Source organism: Leopardus geoffroyi, chromosome D2 (genome assembly GCF_018350155.1).
Source record: "Leopardus geoffroyi isolate Oge1 chromosome D2, O.geoffroyi_Oge1_pat1.0, whole genome shotgun sequence".
Taxonomy (NCBI): Eukaryota; Metazoa; Chordata; class Mammalia; order Carnivora; family Felidae; genus Leopardus; species Leopardus geoffroyi.
Genome location: NC_059334.1, coordinates 45,185,960 through 45,204,552, shown reverse-complemented (window position 1 = coordinate 45,204,552; position 18,593 = coordinate 45,185,960). Strand labels below are relative to the sequence as shown.

The following is an 18,593-nucleotide window of genomic DNA, read 5'->3' as shown; positions in this document are numbered from 1 at the left end:
TCTCTTCTCTCCCCCTTCCCATATGTTCATCTGTTTTTTTTTTTAATTAAAAATTTTTTAATGTGTATTTATTTTTGAGAGAGAGAGACACACAGTGTGAACAGGGGAGGGGCAGAGAGAGAGAGAGGGAGACACAGAATCTGAAGCAGGCTCCAGGCCCTGAGCTGTCAGCACAGAGCTCAGTGCAGGGCTTGAACCCATGAACCACAAGATCATGACCTGAGCTGAAGTTGGATGCTCAACTGACTGAGCCAACCAGCTAGCTGCCCCATCATCTGTTTTGTTTTTTAAATTCCACATATGAGTGAAATCATATAGTATCTGCCTTTCTCTGATTTATTTCATTTAGCATTATACTCTGTAGCTCCATCCATGTTATTGCCAGTGGCAAGATTTCATTCTTTTTCATTCTTTTTGATGGCTGAGTAATATTCCATCGTGTGTGTGTGTGTGTGTGTGTGTGTGTGTGTGTGTGTGTGTGTGTACGTACACACTACATCTTTATCCATTCATAAATCAATGGACATTTGGATTCTCTCCATATTTTGGCTATTGAGGGAAGTTCTATTTTAACGTGTTTGAGGAATCTCCTGTTCCTCAATTGTTTTCCATAGTGGCTGCACCATTTAAATTCCCACCAGCCAGTGCACGTGTATTCCAGTTTTTCTCTGCATCCTTGCCAACACTTGTTATTTTCTGGGGTTTTTTTTTATAATGGCCATTCTAATGGGTGTAAGGTGATATTTTATTACGATTTTTACTTACATTTCACATGTGATTTGTGATGATGAACTTTTCAGAAACCTGTTGTTTCTTTCTCTTCTTTGGAGCGATTTCTGTTCAAGTCCTTTGCCTATTTCTTAAATCAGTTTTGATTTGTTTTTTTTGTGAGATTGAATTGTAGGTATTCCCTATATATTTTGGATAGTGACCCCTTATTAAATATATGGTTTGCAAATATTTCTTCCATTTATAGGTTGCCTTTTTATTCTTTTGATTGTTTCCTCTGCTGTGTAGAAACCTTTCAGTTTGATGTAGTCCTGAGCCACAGCCGGATGCTCAACCAACTGAGCCACCCAGGTGCCCTTATAATGTGTTTTGGTACCAGGAAGTGTGAGGCCTCCAGTTTTTTTGTTCTTTGTGAAGATCATTTGGGCAATTCAAGGTCTTTTGTGATTCCATATGAATTTTAAGTTTGTGTTTTATCTTTTCTGTAAAGAATACATTGGGATTTTGATAGGAATTGCATTGAACCTATAGATCCCTTTGGGTAGTATGGCCATTTTAACAATATTAAGCCTTACAATCCATGAACACAAGATGTCTTTCCATTTATTTGTGTGTTCCTTAATTTATTTCAGTAATGTTTTGTACCTGTCAGTGTGTACAGTCTTTTGCTTCCTTAGTTTATTCCTAAGGTTTCTTTTTCTTTTTTCTTTCTTTCTTCTTCTTTTTTTTTAATGCTTTTGTAAATGGGGTTTTCTTCATTTCCTTTTTGGATTTGGATTGTTCTTTTTTAATTGTATAGAAATGCAACAGATTTTTGTATGTTGAGTTTGTATCATACAACTTAAGTGAATATATTTATTAGTTCTAACAGTTTGGGGTTTTTTGGTGGAATATTTTGAGTTATCTTACACACAAGATTGTGTCATCTATTAACAGATAAAATTGTACTTCTTTTCCAATTTGGATATTTTTTATTTTTTTTATCTTGCCTAATTACTTTTTGGTATGTCTATGTTAAATAGAATTGGTGAGAATGGCCATTCTTGCCTTAATACTGATCTTGAAGGAAAACCTTTCAGTTTCTTACTGTTGAGTGTGTTAGTTTGGGGCTTTTAATATATGACCTTTATTATATTTAGGTAATTTCCTTGTATTCCTAGTTTGTTGAGTGTTTTTATCATGAAAGGCTATTCAGTTTTGTCAAATGCTTTTTTTTTTTTTTTTTTTTTGGCACCAAATTGTGATGATGGACAGAATTTTGTCCATTCTGTTAGTTTGATTTATCACATTGGTTGATTTTCATATTTTGAATTATTCTTGCATTCCATTGACAATTTTTCTTGCATTCCACTGATAAATCCCACTTGGTCATGGTATATGATCCTTTTAGTGTGCTGTTCAATTCAGTTTTCTAGTATTCTGTTGAGAGTTTTTCCATCTGTATTCATCAATGATACTGTTCAAAGACTTTTGAGATGAGTTAGAATAGTGTATCCCAGTCTGATTTTTATAACAGTAATACTTGGTAAGATGTGTTTTCATGTCAGTTATTTCATTTCTTCATTGCAATTCTCTGTTAGATGAATAGACCACATACTCCCAATTTTCTTTTGGAGATGCTAGTGTCAGAATTACACATCATCACTTAGCAACTATTACCATTAATATTATTGATAATAGGTAATACTTAACAGAGCACATATTCTTTTCGGCACTCTTCTAAATGTTTTATATATTTTCATTTAATCCTCAGATAAGTAAAATGTTTAGTAACTAATAGTAGAGCTTACTGTTCATCTGGATTTTAATACAGACCATCTGGTTCCTAAGTCTGCTTAGGTATATCACCACTCACAGTTAACTGGAAGGTGGTCTATTTAATTTAGATCTGCCCTGCTGTTTTGTTACCTGTGAAACCAGATACCTTATTATTATCCAGAAGATAATTATTGGAGATCAGTGCTTTTTAAAAAGAAGTATAGTGATTGGGCTTTGAGGCACCTGTTCTTTCCAAATGTCCTTTAACTTCCTGGGCTCACGACTATGCTTTGGGTGTCAGAAGTTGCTTAAATGAAGAATCTAACAACTGGCAGGCATATGGATTATATAGCTGATGTTTGAGAGAAGAACAGTAAGAAATAGAAAGCTAGATTTTAAAATTTATGCTGGATCTTCTCTATGTGGTAGTACCTCAAGAGGCCTGATTAAATCATTGTTGGAGTGCATAAATTGCTTTAGATTACTAATGCATCCTCACTTTATGTAAGCCGGTATGTAAGAATAATGGGTTTATATACGTAGTATAGGTGAGAGACTATGCAAGTTTCAAAGTAGGATTCCTTTTAGTATTACGATTTTTCTGACACATTTAATATGCAAATCAACTTAAGCTTTATCTTTCAATAAACTAGTTATTGTAGAGCTTACACTGTTACCTTGATGTCATAACATGGTTGTTTTAAAGATAGTATTTGGAAAAAGATAACTTTGATGCTTGATTCCTGTTATGTTCGTTTATTGCAGCTAGTAAGGGAGGAAGGTTATTTGTTATGTAAATTTTTGGCCTGTCTTAAAAGTATGTTTCCCAACTTGTACTTTTTTTTTTTTTAAGTTTGTATATTTATTTAGAGTGAGCAAGTGCCAGCAGGGGAGGGACAGAGAGAGAGAGGGAGAGAGAGAGAGAATCCCAAGCAGGCTCTGAACTATCAGCGCAGAGCCTGACATGGGACTTGAACCCACAGAACCATGAGATCATGACTTGAACGCTAAAATCAAGTCAGGGGCTTAACCAACTGAGCCACCCAGGCACCTCCCAACTTGTACTTCTATTTTTTGTCTGTAGTACTGAAAGTGTGAGTTATTATACTCTTATAAACAAAATCTCTTAAGGAGATCAAACATTTATTTGACGATTAAAGAACAAACTTGAACATAACTTTTGTAAAGAATGGCAAAGGTGTTCTCAGCTTTTGTTTAATCAGTCACCTTTTTTTTTTTAATTTTTTTTTAATGTTTATTTATTTTTGAGACAGAGAGAGACAGAGCATGAATGGGGGAGGGTCAGAGAGAGGGAGACACAGAATCTGAAACAGGTTCCAGGCTCTGAGCTGTCAGCACAGAGCCCAACGCAGGGCTCGAACTCACAGACTGCGAGATCATGACCTGAGCCAAAGTCGGCTGCTTAACCGACTGAGCCACCCAGGCGCCCCAATCAGTCACCTTTTAAAAGTGAAGATTTTTGTGCTTTTCATACAGATTTAATTCTATGGATTTGATTATAGGGGTTCATGGTTCTTTATTCTCAATTCTGAAATTGAGGATGTTAAAATTGAAAATTATTTTAAGTTTATATTAAATTAACTTGCCTTGGGGCGCCTGGGTGGCGCAGTCGGTTAAGTGTCCGACTTCAGCCAGGTCACGATCTCGCGGTCTGTGAGTTCGAGCCCCGCGTCAGGCTCTGGGCTGATGGCTCAGAGCCTGGAGCCTGTTTCTGATTCTGTGTCTCCCTCTCTCTCTGCCCCTCCCCCGTTCATGCTCTGTCTCTCTCTGTCCCAAAAATAAATAAATAAACGTTGAAAAAAAGAATTTAAAAAAAAAAAAAAAAAGAAAAAAAAATAAATTAACTTGCCAGCACACTAACCTGGACTGAGGTGGAGCATGTTCATTTATATTTTTATCCCACTTCATGTGAATATGCAGACATTTTGCTGCAGAAATCACATATGTATTACATAGTACTGCTTTAGATTCCACTGTATGTAATATATGTTACGTAATATACGGTAACTACTTTTTAAAATATATATATGTAACTACTTTTTAAAAATTTGTAACTACTAATTTACACTAATAGTTACTACTAATATTTAACTATTTAAATATATGTAACTACTTTTTAAAAATTTGAAAACTTCTCAGTAATGGTACTCATCTGGCCCCCCATAGTTTCACTTACATATGAATATACGGAACTTTATTACTTTTCATAAGCTGCCTTATTTCCACCACTGAAAGAATATGGAGCATGAATCAGTAGTAGGAGGAATACAGTATATGTTGAGTAGACTGTGTTGATAAGTAAGTTAGTACAAGATTGGTAATAGTTGCCCACAGCACTAATTGTTGATTTTGTGGCAGAATACCACAGTGATTCCATAGGCATGAGAGCACGGTGGGAATACAAGTTAGGTATTGTCTGTCCTGCTTTGTCTAGGATGTATGTTTATGTATTTAAGTTATTCTTAGTGAATTTTTATTTATTAAATGAGTTACTTTTATAATGATGCAAAATAAGGAAACAGGTGACCTTTTTCTCATCTCTCTAGTCTCCTACAAAAGCTGTGTATAATGCCAGACATTGGAACCATCCAGACTCGGAAGAGCTGCCTGGGCCACCAATAGTAAAACCTCAGAGTGCCACAGTAAGTGAACTGTACATTTTATTTCATTTTTGTTTAATAGATTATAAATTAAACCATTGCTATCTTTATTCACAGTTTGAAAATCTTTGATTTCAACAGTGTATTTTGGACTTCCTCATTAAAATTGAGTGGCTTCAGTTTAATCATTGGGAAAGTGAGGATTATGGACAGGATAATGGAAAATCTGGTGCTACTAGTTTATAGATAAGAGCCTTAAAAAATATTGGACCACTTTTTACCCTTGACCCACATTTTCTGGAATTACTGTATTTAGTATTTTAAGGGTAAATTATTCCATATTTGAATTTTGTAATTAGCTACTAGAGCTATATTATAAATTACATCCTACATAGATCTTAGAGTAGCTTTGAGTGGTTCATTTACTTTTCAGAGGAGAGCTTTATCCTTCATTCCAGTAATACCTTTCAGTTCAAAACACATTTGAAAAGGTTATCAAATTATTTTCTTCAGAATAACTGAAAGGACCATAGATTAATATTTCTAAGTTAATGGTAATACCTCAGTCATCTGGAGCTATCAAGTGATGAATTCAAAAGAGTTAGGGATAGAGATCTCTATATATACAGTTCCCTGTCTCCTTAAGTTGAGTATGTTCAACTGTGTTTACTAGTATAGAATCATCAGTGTCTATTAGTAATTATATACCAGCCTTTCATTATGACTATTTATACCCTAAATTGAAGATTCTTGTACCTTTTCTTAGTGTTTGTTTATTTTTGAGACAGAGAGAGACATTGTATGATTGGGGGAGGGGCAGAGAAAGGGGGGATACAGAATCTGAATCAGGCTCCAGGCTCTGAGCTGTTAGCACAGAGCCTGATGCGGGGCTTGAACTCGCAAACCGCAAGATCATGACCTGAGCCGAAGTCGAATGCTTAACCTACTGAGCCACCCAAGCGCCCCCAGATTCTTGTACTTTAAAAGTTCTTTTTGTCTATCTGTTGTAGTTTGATTGTCCCTTTCCTAGCTTTTCTCAGTGTTATGTATGTAATTGTGGTTCTTTATTCCTTCTAATGGTCCTGGAGACAAATAATAGATTGTCTGTGAAATCTGAGGTTAAAAAAGACCAGAAAGAATTCCCGAGTGGTTCTTTTGTTGAGTCTTACCTAGTAGTGCATGGAATTTCAAAGTAGCCCTTTATGACCTTTCAGAGGCTTTTCTCACTTTTTTTTAAGCCAAATTTACTAGGTAGATGAGTTATTACAATTTTTTTATATTTATTTAGAACAATAATTTAATACCTTTATTAATAGGTGAGGCTGTCTTCAAAGGAACCAAATCAAAAAGATGATGGAGTTTTTAAGGCTCCTGCACCACCACCCAAAGTGATAAAAACTGTGACAATACCTACTCAGCCCTACCAAGATATAGTTACTGCACTGAAATGCAGAAAAGAAGACAAAGAAGTAAGCAGCTATATACAGTTTTACTGCACGTGGATAGATTTTTGTATGTAACATTTAGCCTTTTAATGTCTTGAACAGATATCCACGAACTTATCTTTTCCTAGTACTACCAATGATTTTAAAAACATTTCTTTTAGTTGCCATATATTGAACTGTTTTATACACTTTTAAATGAAGTACAGCAAGCCCGTAGATTTAAGTATGCTAGTTCGTGGTTATAAAAGAGGAGGACTTATTTTTCTTGGCAGTTATATACAGTTGTTCAGCATGTGAAGCACTTCAATGATGTGGTGGAATTTGGTGAAAATCAAGAGTTCACTGATGACATTGAGTACCTGTTAAGTGGCTTAAAGAGCACTCAGCCTCTAAACACACGTTGCCTTAGGTAAGATCTTATTTTTATATTTGATAATTATGTGCATGCTATATCTTATTAACACTTTCCAGCCGAGTAGCCAAACATTTGTGAGTTTATTATCATGAATGTATTTTATAGTCAGTGATAAGTTAGAATGTGATTGATTTCTCATGAGGAACTTGATTCTACATGGACAATGGAAAGTTGGATGATCGTAGCCATTTAGTATAGTACAGTCTTCAGTTTACAGATGCTTAAAAGAAGTGTTACATTAAAAAAATCATTAAAATTATTTTTGTTTTAAGCATGTTTTGATTTGGATCATCTTTTGCATACTATAATAGATTGAATATCTTAGTTTGAATTATCCAGTCAATTGGAATATATCCAATCAAACATTGTCTATAGTCCTGATACAACAAAAGTGTTAGTTACAAAAAGTAGCTGAGACCTTTCGCTTTTAATGGTAGTAGTAATACACTAAAGACTACTGTGTGTTAGTTACATTTTTTAATATAGCATACCTAATCACTATGCATCAACAGGTTTTTAATAATTCATTTTGCCCATGTGTTTTATATCGTGATCTCAATGGGTAGTTCTTTGACACCCCTCAGCTCTCCCCATTTGCTTGTTTTGGTATTGCACAAACAAAAAACTAATGCACTAGCTATTTTCAGTCCCCCTAACCTAGTCTGTTTTCTCCTAGTGTTATTAGCTTGGCTACTAAATGTGCCATGCCCAGTTTTCGAATGCACCTGAGAGCACACGGAATGGTAGCAATGGTTTTTAAAACCTTGGATGATTCCCAGCACCATCAGGTATTTTTAAGTTTCTGGGATTAGGAAGCATTATTTTAAAATTTTAGTCTATTTAGCTATTGAAAAATATTTTCATTGGTTATTCATATATGAGTATTTCCTAATTTTGGGTTCAGTTAGTTTTATTTGCTGAATATATAGAGCTTAATGCTAGAAGTTTTTTGCTTAATACATTATTTAAGGATGTTTTCTCATGACGCTGTTTTCTCTTAATTTGTTAATTTATACTATTAAAACATCATTCTGATTTCATACCTAACATACTATACCATACTATACTGAATATTTAATTCTGTATGCGTTGATTTCCTTTAATCATAAGATGCTGAAAAAAAAATCTTTAATTATTCTATTGAAAGCATGAGAAAAATGGTTTGAAATTTAAAAAAAATATTTAGACATTTTGTTTGGATGTTGAATCTAGTTCTAGCCCATTGTGAACAGAAATCTCATTTTCATTATGGCTTTGACACTATCTCTTAAAAATCAAGCATATGTGATAAAAGTTGGGTTTAACATTTTTCAAATTGGGAAAAAAATCATTTATCATTATCAGTAGTGGTGTTTTCAGATCATTTTATTATATTTTTGCTCAAGGAAACTATGTTTTAAATGCAGATTAGGAGACACAGTTTGATAGTGAATATTCTGAAACTGAAAACAGTGTACTTAACCCTGAGTTGGGAGAACTCCATTGCCAAGTTGTAGCAGATACAGAACAATGAGAGGAAGAGAAAAGAACTAAGAATTAATTTGCTTTGTTACACAGTTAGGAGAGGACCAAGGCATTAGTGTGTGCTCTTGGGGGCAGTGGATTTCCCAAGGCCTATACTGTGACATCCTAATTTCTAAAAATAATTTGCTCTGTAAGCATTTAATTAGTCACCTAGTCAAAAATTTTTCTACTTTGGGAGATTTAGAGTTTAAATCTTTAGATAATTAGGTTTCTGTACATATGAAATAAGTGTAAGTACAAAATACTCCAAATGTTAGACTATCCCAACATAGACCATTTTGTTAATATTAATGGTTACCTAAAATATATTACCTCAGTACTCTGGCTTTTAGTATCTATTATAAGCAGAGTATGCTAATAACTACTTGATCTCAATGATTTTGAGAGCACATTATATTAATGTGAAAACATTTTTTTTTTTAATGTTTATTAATTTTTGAGAGAGAGAGACAGAGTGCGAGTGGAGGAGGGTGAGAGAGGGAGGGAGACACAGAAACTGAAGCACACTCCAGACTTTGAGCTTTTAGCACAGAGCCCGATGTGGGGCTTGAACCCATAAACTGCAAGATCATGACCTAAGCCCAGCATCAGACACTTACTGACTCAGCCAGCCAGCCAGGCACCTCCTGCTTGATTTATTTTAAAGAAATGAGTCTAAATATGTTTATTTGAGCATCTTAACTTTATAGTATTGACACAAACTCAGCTGTGTTTATTTTATAGAAAAAAAAATACCTAAGTGGTACAGATTTTAAAACATGCTCTTGATTTAAAATTGAAATTCAGCTTTATCAACTATAATATCCTAAAATGAACTATTGAATAAAAACAGGGGTGTGTGTGTGTGTGTGTGTGTGTGTGTGTGTGTGTGTGTGTGTGTGTAGCTGGAAAAAATGTTTTATAAACTCTTAGCACAGAATGGCTAAGAAAATATGTAATTCCACTTAACATTTTTCTAGTTTGGGAGCATGCATATAGGGAGCACTGATAGAAAGGAAAATTTTAAGTACTGATAGAAAGGAAAATTTTAAGTAACAGACCTTTATTCATTTAATTCATATTTTCCTAGAGTATGCCCCTTAAGGGGGCAGTTTGCACTGAATATAACATTTTTAAGGCTTCCAACAAATCTCAAAACAGTCTCATAAATGAAATTGTCACCAGTTGTGTACATTAACTTTTATTTTTGTCTGTTGAAGAATCTGTCCCTTTGTACAGCAGCCCTCATGTACATATTGAGTAGAGATCGTTTGAACATGGATCTTGATAGAGCTAGCCTAGATCTAATGATTCGACTTCTGGAACTGGAACAAGATGCTTCTTCAGCTAAGCTACTGAATGAAAAAGACATGAACAAAATCAAAGAAAAAATTCGAAGACTCTGTGAAACTGTCCACAACAAGCATCTTGATCTAGAAAATATAACGGTAGGTTTCTTCCTTCCGTCCATTATAAAATGAAAATTACTTTCAGAAAGTTTTAAATTAGTCACATCAGGTGTGTGACTTTGGACAGATCATTTAATCTCCTGGTCAACAATTGGGCAAGTTCTTCTAAGGCTTAGCTCTGAGCATGATTCTGTTCCCTGCCTAAACTAGCCCATCTATATTTAGATTTTTTGCCAGTAAATTTTCTGTTGTGTTCTGTCTGTCCTTTTGTCTTGCTTGTTTTTTTTTGTTTGGTTTTTGTTTTGTTTATTTTGTTTATTTTTTTAGTGTATTAACTATATTTAGACTGTTAGGAATTTGAATTCTTATTCTCTGTAGGTTTCAGGAATAAAGATCCAGAGGATTTTCAGGGGCCGTTTAAATGAGCATTCACATATTCCAGAGTATCTCAAGGTGTCTGGTTAACTCCTCAAGGGCCCAAGGCTCTGAAAGAAGTTTCCTGCCAGCAGCAATTGGGGTCATGGCCAGTAACCCTTAGGCTCAACACAACTCCTGAAGTTTAAGATGACTGTGTTGCTTCTGGTTGATTCTAGTTCTCCTTTCCTTTGGCTGCTTTACTTGTAGAATCAGTAGTATCCCCACAGGTTACTAGGTCAGTAGAAGATAATTGGCCTTGTCATTTTGAAAAAAGGTTATTTGTTTATATATAATCTGACTTTGAGATATTTCCAATATCAAAACTGTATTAGCATTGTTTTTTCTACTGACTACTAATAAAGTGAAGACTGCAGCATTTGCCTCAACAATTATAGAATGCTTTGTAGTAATTAAATATGATTTAGGGGTAGTGCTCTGTTTAATTAAGGTAGAGTTGGTGATTTGTATAAAGTGGGGTTTGAGGGGAAAGTAGGTTAACATTAAAAGACAAGATATAGAATTGAACGTATTCAGTACTTAGTAAAGTTGGGAAAATAGCTGTTATGCTCAGCTGGTGGATAAAGATCCCTGTATGTCACCACATTGTTTGTATACTACATTAAAATATATATGTAATTTTAATTTTCCTTTAACCTTTTGCAATGCGTACAAATTTTTTAATGATACGAAAATAAATTTGAGATTTTTATTTTCTGCATCATTGAATAAATGTATCTTTTTTGTGGGGGTTTCCCATATTGTTCAACATTTAAATTCTTTCCAAGCATTTGCTGTTAAATAGCATGATGATAAACTTGTTCCTTGAAATTTCTCTATGGTTTGTTGAATTTATTAGGGTGGCAAATAGCGGTATAATAACTTTCTTATGTTGTATTAAATAATTTACTTACATGGTTAAAATGAGAACACAGTTGCTAATTTTAGGATGCCTCTTTTTCCTCCCAACTTCAGCTATACTTGAATGTTGTATTTGTTTTAAATTGTACAGTAGACATTGTTTTGTACAGTGACTGTTCCCCTACACGTTAGTTTTGGTTTTTTATTAACTGCTTAACTTCTTAAAAATACATTCCTATTCCTGATGCACCTTGGGAAGATAATTTAAAATATATTATGTTTTCAGGTATAATTCACATAACTGAGAGCTAACAATTGCTGGTTAGTATTCTGATTAATGGTTTGATTGTGCTTTAACTCTTTAAGGACTATTCCAGTTTGCATATAAAATGTTTGATTTATAGGCTGTTTTTAATGAATATAGCTTAACATATCAAACAATCCTTTTTATGTTGATAGAGACAAACCAAGGCCCCTTTTAGCATAAAAACCTAATGATTGTTTGTTGTATATTGGCATCAAATTACTATTCCCTTTCGTCCTTAACAAAGAAAGCCTCATTAGGCTTCAGCTTTATTACTACTATGACTCTTGAGCTAATATACCTGAACTGATCTCATTAAATTACTCTTTCAGGGACTTAGAATGAGAATTGGGCAAAATGGAATCTGTTTTTATAGTGACAATTTCTCATTCTATATATGTCACCTTGGACATCAACCTTGTTTTTTTAATGAATAGACTAAAATATTCTAGATCTCCTCTAAATCTGTAATACTAGTAAGATTTTTGCTGGTAAGCTCTGTTTTTTCCATTTCTAAATATTTATATTCAGTTCCAAACCAGGAGGACTTAATGTAAACTTGTATCTTTGAAAGGAAAGAAGCTTTGGAAAGAAAACCAGGTCTTACCAGCTTTGCTAATTTTGTTATGCTGAAGTTCCATATTGTTACAGGAACCAGATTGTTCTTTCTTGGGGGGGTGGCTGTATGCTTTTAAAAAGAAACATAATAAGAAAGAAAATGAATAATTAAAGGCAAATGAAGAGAAAGAAAAACTCTGGTCCGGTTGTAAATACTACTGACTTTACTGTCGTGACTTTACTATTCTGGGCTTACTGTAGTGATGGTCTTCAATCATTATTTACATATAATTTTGTCACGATAGACATATCATGTGTATCCAGGCTGCTAACACTGCATGTCAAGTTCAAGACTAGTGAATCTGAAACCCTAAAAGTAACAGGATTTTTATTCAGAAGAGATAAGAAAATATACAGAATTTAAAAACAAAACAAGCAAAAAATCCCAAGCAGCTTTGCAAGGAAAATAAAGAATTACTGACAGGGACTCAGAGTAGAAGAAATACAGTTAGCTTATAAATATGTGGAAAAAATGTACAAGTTTACTATAGTTCGAAAAATTCAAACCAAAGCAATAAGATATCATTTTTTATCCTTTGGCAAAAATTTAAAGTGATAGCTAGTGCTTTTGAGGATTCAAAAGCAAGGTGTACTGATAACACCTACACTTTGTTCCTAGAGTTAAATGTTACAACCTTTGTGGTAAATTATTCCAATATAGTGTATTACAGTTAATACATAGGCACTTTGATTCAACAGTCCTATTTTTCTATCTTTGTGCCTCTGTTCTGTAGAAAGAACAGTATCAGCATTTATTTTATTGAATTGACAAATGATAGACTTTTTTTTTTTTTTTTTTTTTTTTTTTAAGTGAGCTCCGTGCCTGATGTGGGCCTCTAACCCACAACCCTAAGATCGAGAGCCACATGTTCTATGCCCTCAGCCAGCCAGGGGTCGATAGACTTCTTTCTTTTAAGCTTATTTATTTGTTTTGAGAGAGAGATCTCGAGCAGGGGAGGGGAAGGAAGAGGGAGACAGAGAATCCCAAGCAGTCTCCATGCTGTCAGTGTGGAACCCGATTCAGGGCTGCTCAAACCCATGAACTGCAGAATTGTGACCTGAGCTGAAACCACAAGTTGAATGCTTAATGGACTGAGCCACCCAGCTGCTCCTAGATAGACTACTTTTAATAAGGGGTTTTCTCTGTAAAAACAACCCAGTGGTTTAAAGTGTTTCTTCAACTTAGACTAGCCTGATAAAAATTAGTTCAGTTTTACTTATGAAAGCACTTACTGTTACAAAAAATACTATGAGCTGGTAGCATGCAGTGAACTTTTCTAAAGTAAAACAATCTGTAGAAGTGTTGCCTCAGAAATCTCACCAAGATTCAATATTCATTAATGATGCCTCTGATTTTTAGACTGGGCATTTAGCTATGGAGACCTTGCTGTCCCTTACTTCTAAACGAGCAGGAGACTGGTTTAAAGAAGAACTCCGGCTTTTGGGTGGTCTGGATCATATTGTAGATAAAGGTATGACATACACATGTATATAACATTTTTAATGTTACTTAAAGCCTGAAGAAAATAATCTATTTACATACTTCAAAAAAATAATGGCATCAATTTAAACATATTTTACTTTTATTTTTTTTTTAAGATATATATATATTTAAATGTTTGTTTATTTTGAGAGAGAGAGGGAGGAGAGAGAATCCCAAGTAGGCTCCGACACGGGGCTCGATCCCACAAAGGGATAAACCGTGAGATCATGACCTAAGCCGAATCAAGAGTTGGATGCTTAACCAACTGAGCTACCCAGGCATCCCTGTTATTTTATTTTTTTTAATGTTTATTTGAGAGAGGGAGGGAGGGAACACGTGAATGTAACCGGGGCGGGGGGGGGGGGGAGCAGAGAGCAAGGAGAGAGAGAGAATCCTAAGCAGACTCTGCTCGTGGGGCTTGATCTCACAAACCGTGAGATCCTGACCTGATCCAAAATCAAGAATTGGATGCTCAACTTACTGATTACCCAGGTGCCCCAAGATCTGTTCTTTTAGCAGCATCTTGCAAATCTCTGACTTTTAAAATTTTTTTTTTTTTTTCAACGTTTATTTATTTTTGGGACAGAGAGAGACAGAGCATGAACGGGGGAGGGGCAGAGAGAGAGGGAGACACAGAATCGGAAACAGGCTCCAGGCTCTGAGCCATCAGCCCAGAGCCTGACGCGGGGCTCGAACTCACGGACCGCGAGATCGTGACCTGGCTGAAGTCGTATGCTTAACCGACTGCGCCACCCAGGCGCCCCAATCTCTGACTTTTAAAGGAAAAGCCATTAGCACTCTGATATTGGGGAGTTATGGAAATAAAAGAGCAACAATAAGAGTCTCCTATATTTCAACATTTCAGTGTTCTATAAAACTCAGAATAAATTATATTCAGAGAGGTTCTGGCACGTTCGTGGGTGCAGATGGCGTTTAATGTTAGTTAAGGAGATAAATATTGAGGTGATGAGACATACTAATTTTGTATCCATTTTGTTTCTCCTAGTGAAAGAATGTGTGGATCATTTAAGTAGTGATGAAGATGAAGAGAAACTAGTAGCCTCATTATGGGGAGCAGAGAGATGTTTACGAGTTTTAGAAAGTGTGAGTATAAGTATGGACAACTGTGTTGAGAAAATTGTGACTGAGTGGGTGAGAGACCATCAGATATTTTTTATGAAGTATCCCAAAAGTTTACTTTGCTAATCCAAACTGAAATTATAATGCATTCGTTGAGCAGCCACAGTTAATGAACAAGCTAAATAACCAGTTTGGTTTAAGAATGCATAGTCACTCTTTAGGAAACCTTGCAGGTTAAGTTTGTTTTTATTATAAAATGTCCTTGTTCTTTCCTTAATGTGGAATTCTGCTTAAATATATTGTTTGTGGAAAATGGTAATTAAGAGCTGTCAGGTTTTTGTTTTGTTTTTTTAATCAATAAGGATTTTCTTGATTTAGCTATTTGAGCCAGATCGTAATCACAGCTCTTAATAATATTTGACTTTGAAGAATGCTACTGTTGAACTGTGTATGCCATAAGTATATTTGTGCTTTGGCTTTTATGAATGATTAAACCTAGTTCGGTGTAGGTTATAATTTATGCTGGCAGTGCATTTCAGGATAATATAGAATCAAAAGTTCTTGGTGTAGACAAAATTGAAATTTTTCCTGCTCTTTTAGAGTGCTTCAGGTGCATTATATTAAACAGGTAGCATTTTTTTATTCTAAATTAATCCATGTAGGGACTTTAATAGTTTATAAATTAGAGACTGCTCTTTTCTGACATTGAGAGTGATTGGTAATTCATTACAGTGAATGTGTAGTTCAGAATGTTACTTATGAGCAAACAGTTGTAAAAATGCTTTAATTTTATAACAGAGGAATAGCTCTATTATTCTAAATATGGAACATGTTGGTTATTCCCTTAGATGACAAGGGCTGATTCTTCCCTATCTTTGTCTTTACTGTACAAGGGATCATATGTTGTATGTAAATGAATAAAAGCTGTGTATTGCCACAATTATTTCATATTTTTCCCTTTTAGGTAACAGTACATAACCCAGAGAATCAAAGCTACTTGATAGCATATAAAGATTCACAGCTCATTGTTTCTTCAGCTAAGTAAGTTTTTTTGAAATACCATGCTGTTTATTCAAAGCATTTGAGTTGAGGGGCGCCTGGGTGGCTCAGTTGATTAAGCTTCCGACTTCGGCTCAGATCATGATCTCACAGTTCGTGAGTTTGAGCCCCACATCGGGCTCTGCGCTGTCATCTCAGAGCCTGGAAGCCTGCCTTGGATTCTGTGTCTCCCTCTCTCTGCCCCTCCCCCACTCGCACTCTGTCTCTTTCTCAAAAATAAGCAAACATTAAAAACATTTTAAAAAGGGGGTGCCTGGGTGGCTCAGTCAATTGAGCATCCAACTTCAGCTCAGGTCATAATCTCGCATTCATGGGTTTGAGCCCTCTGTTGGGCTCTGTGCTGATAGTTTGGAACCTTGAGCCTGCTTTGGATTCTGTCTCCCTCTCTGCCCCTCCCCTACTTGCACTCTGTCTCTTCTCTGTCTCTCAAAAAATAAAGTGTATATATAAAAAAAAAAAAAGGCATTTGAGTTGACCATAAAGGAAGTATGATTGTATCAGCTTCCTTCATAAAACACTTTTGTCAAGTTCTGTGAACAAGAGGTAGTACAGTGTAGTACAAAAGTTAGGAGTGCAGATTATGGAGCCAGAAAGACTGAGTATGGATCCCAGCTTCATAACTTTAGCCCTGTGACCTTGGGCAAGTCATTTACTTGCTACAAGTGCTTTAGAAGGAGGTAATAATTGCATCTACCTACCTAAGGTTGTTGTTACTAAAGATAATTTGTATATATGCTAATATATGTTATATATAACATTTTCAAAAATGTTTTAAATGGTATATTTGTAAAATATTTTAAATGATTTTTAAATGTCTTTCTTTAAATGTCTTATTGTATACAATGCATATATTACGATGTTAATATATATGTGTATGCATAAATAATTCTTAGATATGGTAAAAACTACGTATTAGTCCTTATTTTTATTGTAAATGACCTTTTCTAACCCTCTCCTGTCCTTTATATGTGTTTTTCCAGATCTATATGTAGCTGTCTCTATTGTACTCTCTCTGCCCAACTTGCATGACATTAGGTTAATGCTATCACCTCAGTTCACATAAAATTTCCAGTTATGTTTCCAGCCTTGGTTCAAGTTTAGTACAACAGCCTCTTCCTAATCTCCATCCTAGTTCTTGATACCTCGCCTTCAGCCTGTCCAGCCCAATACCACAGGGGCTTAACTTTCCCAAATCTCTACTTTGTAAATATAATCCCCAATGCCAAATCTCTGGTTCCTTTTTTTTTTTAATGATTTATTTATTTTTTAATTTCCATCCAAGTTAGCATATAGTGCAACAATGATTTCAGGAGTAGATTCCTTAGTGCTCCTTACCCATTTAGCCCATCCCCCCTCCCACAACTCCTCCAGCAACCCTGTTTGTTCTCCATATTTAAGAGTCTCTTATGTTTTGTCCCCCTCCCTGTTTTTACATTATTTTTGCTTCCCTTCCTTTATGTTCATCTGTTTTGTATCTTAAAGTTCTCATATGAGTCAAGTCATAGGATATTTGTCTTTCTCTGACTAATTTCACTTAGCGTAATACCCTCTAGTTCCATCCACATAGTTGCAAATGGCCCAAATCTCTGGTTCCTTATTGGCCTTGGGTGTGTGTTCATAGTCCTTGGAATGAAATCAAAAGCCCACTGTAGCCTGACTTGAGTTCATGTGTTTTTAATCCTTATTTTACTGCATTTCAAACACAGACAAAAATAGACAAAGTAGTATGATAAATCCTTTTTTTTTTTTTTTTTTAAGTTTATTTATTTATTTTGAGAGAGAGTGCGAGCCGGGGAGGGGCCGAGAAAGAGGGAGAATCTTAAGCAGGCTCTGCGCTGTCAGCACAGAGCCCAGGCAGGGCTTGAACTCACAAAAACTGAAATCATGACTTGAGCTGAGATCACAAATCGGACACTTAACAGACTGAACCATCCAGGCGCCCCAGTAGTATGATAAATCTTGATGTATGTACCATTAAGCTTGGATAATCATCAACCATGGCCCGTCTTGTTTCCATTTGTAACCCTGTTGATCACTCTTCTGTATTAATTATTTTGAAGCAAATTACAGATTTCATTAATCCATTAAATACCTGAGTATATAAAGTCTCTTAAAAGAGGACTCTCTAAAAGATGTAACCACAGGGGTGCCTGGCTGGGTCAGTCAGTGGAGCTTGCGACTGTTGATCTCAGGGTTGTGAGTTTGAGCCCCACGTTGGGTGTAAATATTACTTAAAATTTTTTAAAGTTAATTTCTTAGTTAAAATCATCTGGCAGTCTGGGCCGATAACACAGAGCCCGATGCAGGGCTTAAACTCAGGAACTGCAAGATCATGACCTGAGCCAAAGTCAGACACTTACCCGACTAAGCCACCCAGGCACTGGCCCCAAAATTCTAAACGAATGAATGAATGAATGAATGAGTGGTGTAACCCCAATACTGTTTTCATACCCTATAAATTATTGACTTAATGTTATCATACACCCAGTCAGTATTCAAATTTCTGGTAGTCTTTAGTTTCCAGTAGGTCTGTAGGTTTCCCCTGGGTCTTATTTTTTGGCCTTACATTTGTAAATTTTGTATCACATTTAGTACCTTTAAGGCTTGTGTTCTAGTTGTTATTATGTTTTATTCTCCCTTACCAAAGAGTATTCCTGCAGGTTAAATCAGTTTCTTCCTTTAAAAACGTCTTGTTGGGGCGCCTGGGTGGCGCAGTCGGTTAAGCATACGACTTCAGCCAGGTCACGATCTCGCAGTCCGTGAGTTCGAGCCCCGCGTCAGGCTCTGGGCTGATGGCTCAGAGCCTGGAGCCTGTTTCCGATTCTGTGTCTCCCTCTCTCTCTGCCCCTCCCCCGTTCACGCTCTGTCTCTCTCTGTCCCAAAAATAAATAAAC

General features: G+C 35.5%; 1 protein-coding gene across 2 annotated transcripts in view; it reads left to right on the top strand.

Annotated features, from left to right (window-relative positions):
* The window catches only part of WAPL (WAPL cohesin release factor), a 95,311-nt gene that overhangs the window by 61,273 nt on the left and 15,445 nt on the right, over positions 1–18,593 (top strand). For both annotated transcript variants that reach the window (XM_045437905.1, XM_045437904.1), the window contains exons 5-12: positions 5,055–5,150; positions 6,425–6,577; positions 6,826–6,962; positions 7,645–7,756; positions 9,692–9,919; positions 13,438–13,549; positions 14,567–14,664; positions 15,605–15,681. In XM_045437905.1, coding sequence (XP_045293861.1) covers positions 5,055–5,150; positions 6,425–6,577; positions 6,826–6,962; positions 7,645–7,756; positions 9,692–9,919; positions 13,438–13,549; positions 14,567–14,664; positions 15,605–15,681 — 1,013 coding nt within the window. The remainder of the gene's footprint in view (positions 1–5,054; positions 5,151–6,424; positions 6,578–6,825; positions 6,963–7,644; positions 7,757–9,691; positions 9,920–13,437; positions 13,550–14,566; positions 14,665–15,604; positions 15,682–18,593) is intronic.